The following is a 4642-nucleotide window of genomic DNA, read 5'->3' as shown; positions in this document are numbered from 1 at the left end:
AAAAAAAAAAAAAAACAAAAAACTGAATAAAGGTTGGGCATGGTAGTACATGCCTTTAATCCCAGCACTCAGGAGGCAAAGGATCTCTCAAGTTCAAGGCCAGCCTCCTTGTCTACAGAGTAAATTACAGGTCAGCTAGGACTACATAGTAAGACCATGTCCAGAAAAAGAAAGTAAATAGGTAAATGCTTTTATGAGTACATGTTGACTTTAGTGTCTCCTATAGTTATAATTACTGTTTCCATGTCTGAATTCTAAAGCACAAAGGCCATGTTAGTAACATGCAAGCGAAACAAGGAAATTTCAACCTACCTGAGAAGAACCTGACTTTGGCACTGGAGGGTTTACCCTGGGTGATTTCTGCCCCGTGGAGGGCGCTGAACTTGGTGCCGTCTGAGTGGAGCGGCCAGCTAGAGCAAAGGAGCAATGGTGTCAGTGGCTTACAGCAGACACTGTCCCTGGCTCCACTTTTACCATCTGTATTAAAGAAGGATGACCACACTGGGCCTGGTGAAGCACACCTACACTACCAGCACTCAGGAGGCTCAGGCAGGGAGGATTTAAGGTCAAGGTCTCTTTGGGCTCCTGCCTGTAACTCCAATTCTAGGAGAGCAGACAACTCTGATTTCCCCAAGTAACTGCACTCACACGCATGCACATACACATAGGAAAAGAAACACAGCAAAAGCCCTCACAAGCCCAAACTCAAAACAGTTCTACAGTCTGACTGAGGAACAGCATGCTTGATGAAGAATATCTCCCATGTGGTGAGACCACCCCAAATCTTTAACCTGAATTGTATCATGTGGAAACAATCCAACCCTAACAGGGATGGTCCTAAAACCACTGAGCTGGGGATTTTGTCTATGCTAATGAGATGAACAGAAAAAGGGAAGGGGAAAAAAAAAAACAAAACCCAGCTATGAGACCACTGGGGAATATGTTACAGACTCTAGACTTGACTGCTGACTCTTGAGAGCAATGGCCTTGGCTTTTAGGTTACAGGCACTCATGTATCTAGCTAGAGGTCAAGTGTTTCCCAATGTCTGCAACCAACTCTCAAATATTTTCAATTTTTTGTATAAAAGGAAGAAAGAGATAAGCAAAAATGTAAACTATTAGGATGCACTGAGCCTTGGTGCCAACCGAGCACAGTATTTATACTTTTGCAAACAGGTTGGAAGACATGTGACAGGAAGGCAGGGCTGGTGTCTCAGAAGCCTTGGTTCCTGTCTGTAACTATTCACCACTTCATAACATGTTCAGAGTGGCTAATGGGAAACTGGACTCCAGAGTGTTGGGAGTAGTAAGCCCAAGTCTCCCCGAGGGCTGCTCCTGTCCTCCATGCTGAAGGGCAGCTCAGTAACCAGCTGTGTGAGGGCGAGCACCTAGGCACAAGACACTTTCTTTCAATTTCCATGATCTGTAAGCAGATCTGAAACCACCATGAATCACCAAGTCAGAACACCACAACCACAGCACATTAAAACATTTAAGCACACAAACAAACAAATATACTCCCGCTCTCAAACCAAACCAAACCAAACCAAACCAAACCAACAAACAAACAAAAAACTTAGCCAGGTGGTAGTGGTGGTGGTGCACACCATCTATTCACTAGGAGGCAAAGGCAGGTGAATCTCTGAGTTCGAGGTCAGCCTGGTCTACAGAATGAGTTCTAGGACAGATAGGGCTACACAGAGAAACCCTATCTCATAAAACAAAAACAAAAAAACCTCCCCTCACGACGTTAGTAAGGACTCTTAACCTGCTGAACCCACCCATCTAAAAGGGCATGTGTGCTTCAGAGATTACTACCTGATGGCGAGGAAGAGGCCGAAGACTTCAAAGGCATGGAGTTGGATGATGCTGGGAGAGGTGTAGGATGGCTGAGTGGTCCAGAAGTCGCTAGCTTCGGGGAGGAGGAGAAAGGCAGCACGGAGGGTGTGCTCGTGGAGCTGTGAGCAGGCGCAGAGGAGGCCACCGCGGTGAACCTGAAAGCGGAAATGCAGTCACAGCAGTCTGTCAGAGACTTCTTTCCCACCGGACATGAGCACTGTCAGCCAAGAGAAGCTGACGAGTCATCTCTGCTTTCAGACCAGCACACATGCCGCTTACTCCCGTGAGGGCACAGCTACCACCTACTCATCAACTGCAGCACAGCCCAAGCACTTAGTGCAGGAGGCATCTATTTTCTACCCTGTCACATGGGGGTGCATGTGCGTGTGCATGTGTGTTTTAAGGGGGGGGGGGGTGAAACAAAGCACAAGAATGAGTTTTGAGGATGATTGTTTCTGGGCTGTGAGAACACCAGGGAAGCAAGCAAGTCACTGTCTCTGGGACACCATGACCTAGTTAGTAAGAATGTCAAGTCAGCTCCACCAATGCAGACAAGCTCAGTTAAAGAACAAGCAGTCCAACAAAATGAAATACCAAGAAGTGGCTTGGGGCTGGAGAGATGGCTCAGCAGTTAAGGGCACTGCCTGCTCTTCTGAAGGTCCTGAGTTCAAATCCCAGCAACCACATACATGGTGGCTCACAACCATCCTCCCTCAGTAATGAGATCTGATGCCCTCTTCTGGGAAGTCTGAAGACAGCTCCAGTGTACTTACATATAATAAATAAGTAAATCTTAAAAATACAATACAATAAAAAAAGAAGTGGCTCGTGTGAAGTAGCCACACGTGGATCTCATCTGAGCAATGACAGTGTGGCTGCAGGAGGACATTCTGGCAATGGGGCAAGCAGACCCCCCAAACTGAGGGTTCTGACACCCACTGCAACTGGAAAGGGCTGTACAATACAGGGGAACACTCCCTCACGACGCTCAGTTTAGTAGGGAGAACAGACAAAAAGACCGAGAGGTAAATAAATAAAGGATGAGCGGGATGACTGGAACTAGATCTGGAGGAAACCAGATCCTACGCTAAAAGGTTTGAATTGTAAAGAAAAGCAACAAGAAACCTTAGGGGACCGGCATGTATCTCTAACTGCTCAAGTCACCTTGGTGGCTGCACAGAAAACAGTTGATAGTCAAGAGTAGCGATGAGGAGGAAAAAACTACAAGAGACCCATTTCCTTCCCAGGCTGCATGTTCTGGGCAGCTTCCTTCTTAAAATAAGGAATACCTACTATCTTTATAGGCTGAAAAAGTGAGACAACTACTTAGTGTAAACTTCTAACAGTCAGAGAGCTAAAGCGCCCTTTAAGAGTCACTCTGGACTCCACTGCAGAGCAGACACAAGCCTTCCCACTGGCTCATTTCCCACTGCTAAGTGCTACTTCAGAAAGACTCTGTTCAGAACTGCCCTCGAGTGACTAGCAGTCTACTGAGGAGTCAGCCTTTGAAGGTGACTTACTTCTCATTCAGGTTGACTTTCACCGAAGAGGCCGAGGGAGGGAACGAAGGCTTCATCCCTGTGTTTGGGGTACTGGACATAGGTGTGCTTTCCAAGGTGGGCTTAAAACCTGATGATCCGAAAGTGAAGGGAGCAGCAGATGTGGCCACAGGAGCCACTGCAGGGGTTGGGGCCAGGGAGCCTTTGGAAGGAGGAGCAAAAGAGAAAGTGGAGGTGCCAGAACCTGGCGCTGCTCTGGAGCTGTCGGAGCCAGTGGGGTACAGCGGGGGCTCCCCGGTGACAGAAGCAGAAGACTTGAAGGATGAAGGGCCAAAGGAGAACACAGAAGGGCTTCCTGCAGCAGAGGGCATAGGGAAGGTGGCGGTGGGAGCAGCGGACACAGGTGGAAGAGGCGAAGAGGCTGTTGCTGGAGCGTCCAGGTTTTGTGGAGCTTGAGGGGAAGATGGAGTACTAGGAAAACTTCCTGTAATAAGAACCAAGGAGAAACAAAAGGACAAATGTAAACTGTAACGATGGGACTCCACATGACAGAAAATATAGGAAGGAGGGCAGAGGGGCTGGATTCCGTGGCAGGATTCCATAGGATACCACACGTGAAACTCTCAAGACAGACAATGTGGGGAAAGAAAGGCACCAGGCTAACAGGACTTGGTGGATGGAAAGTGCAATGAGCCTGCATATTGCAAACTCTGAAGAGCGAGGCCTCAACCTCATTCTGCAGTACTTCATTAACCAGGAAATAACCTGTTCAGGGCTCTGCCTCAAAACACTACTTAAAAGCGATTCCAACTGAATTAAAGATAGGCCTATAAATGAAAGCCTTCCAGTCAGCTCTCAAAGGGTTGAGTCTGAGAGTGCAGCCACTTCATCTATTTAGAAGTGTCAAAAATGATGAAGTCAGACAAAGTCCTCCTAAAAAATACTTAGATGTGATAAAATAACTGAGGCAAAGGATCTAGGTTTTAGCCAAAGTCATACTTAAAAGTCAAGGTTAACAAATTTAAGCGGAGAGCCTAATTCACATGAAAAAAATCCAAGCTCTTGAATCAAAGACATGTAAACTTAGCCAAGCATGATAGCATATGCCTTATGTTCTAATACTCTTAGCAGAAGCAGGAAAATATTTTGAATTAAGGCCATCCTGGTCAGTCTACATAGAGATGCAGGCCAGCCAAAACTACACTGTGAGAGACTGCCTCAAAAAAACAAAAACACGCCGGGCGTGGTGTCACACGCCTTTAATCCCAGCACTCAGGTGTCAGAGGCAGGCGGATTTCTGAGTT

The 4642-nt window shown here is 46.9% G+C and overlaps 1 protein-coding gene across 1 annotated transcript in view; it reads right to left on the bottom strand.

Annotated features, from left to right (window-relative positions):
* Nup214 (nucleoporin 214) overlaps positions 1 to 4642 on the bottom strand; it is an 84779-nt gene that overhangs the window by 61047 nt on the left and 19090 nt on the right. Inside the window, exons 12-14 of the mRNA XM_021193519.2 lie at positions 3360 to 3822; positions 1819 to 1994; positions 313 to 410 (exon numbers count right to left, since the gene is read on the bottom strand). Of these exons, the coding sequence (XP_021049178.1) occupies positions 313 to 410; positions 1819 to 1994; positions 3360 to 3822 (737 nt within the window). The remainder of the gene's footprint in view (positions 1 to 312; positions 411 to 1818; positions 1995 to 3359; positions 3823 to 4642) is intronic.

Source organism: Mus pahari, chromosome 3 (assembly GCF_900095145.1).
Source record: "Mus pahari chromosome 3, PAHARI_EIJ_v1.1, whole genome shotgun sequence".
NCBI classification, from domain to species: domain Eukaryota; kingdom Metazoa; phylum Chordata; class Mammalia; order Rodentia; family Muridae; genus Mus; species Mus pahari.
Note: the sequence above shows the minus strand (reverse complement) of the source record. Positions and strands in the feature narration are given on the sequence as shown.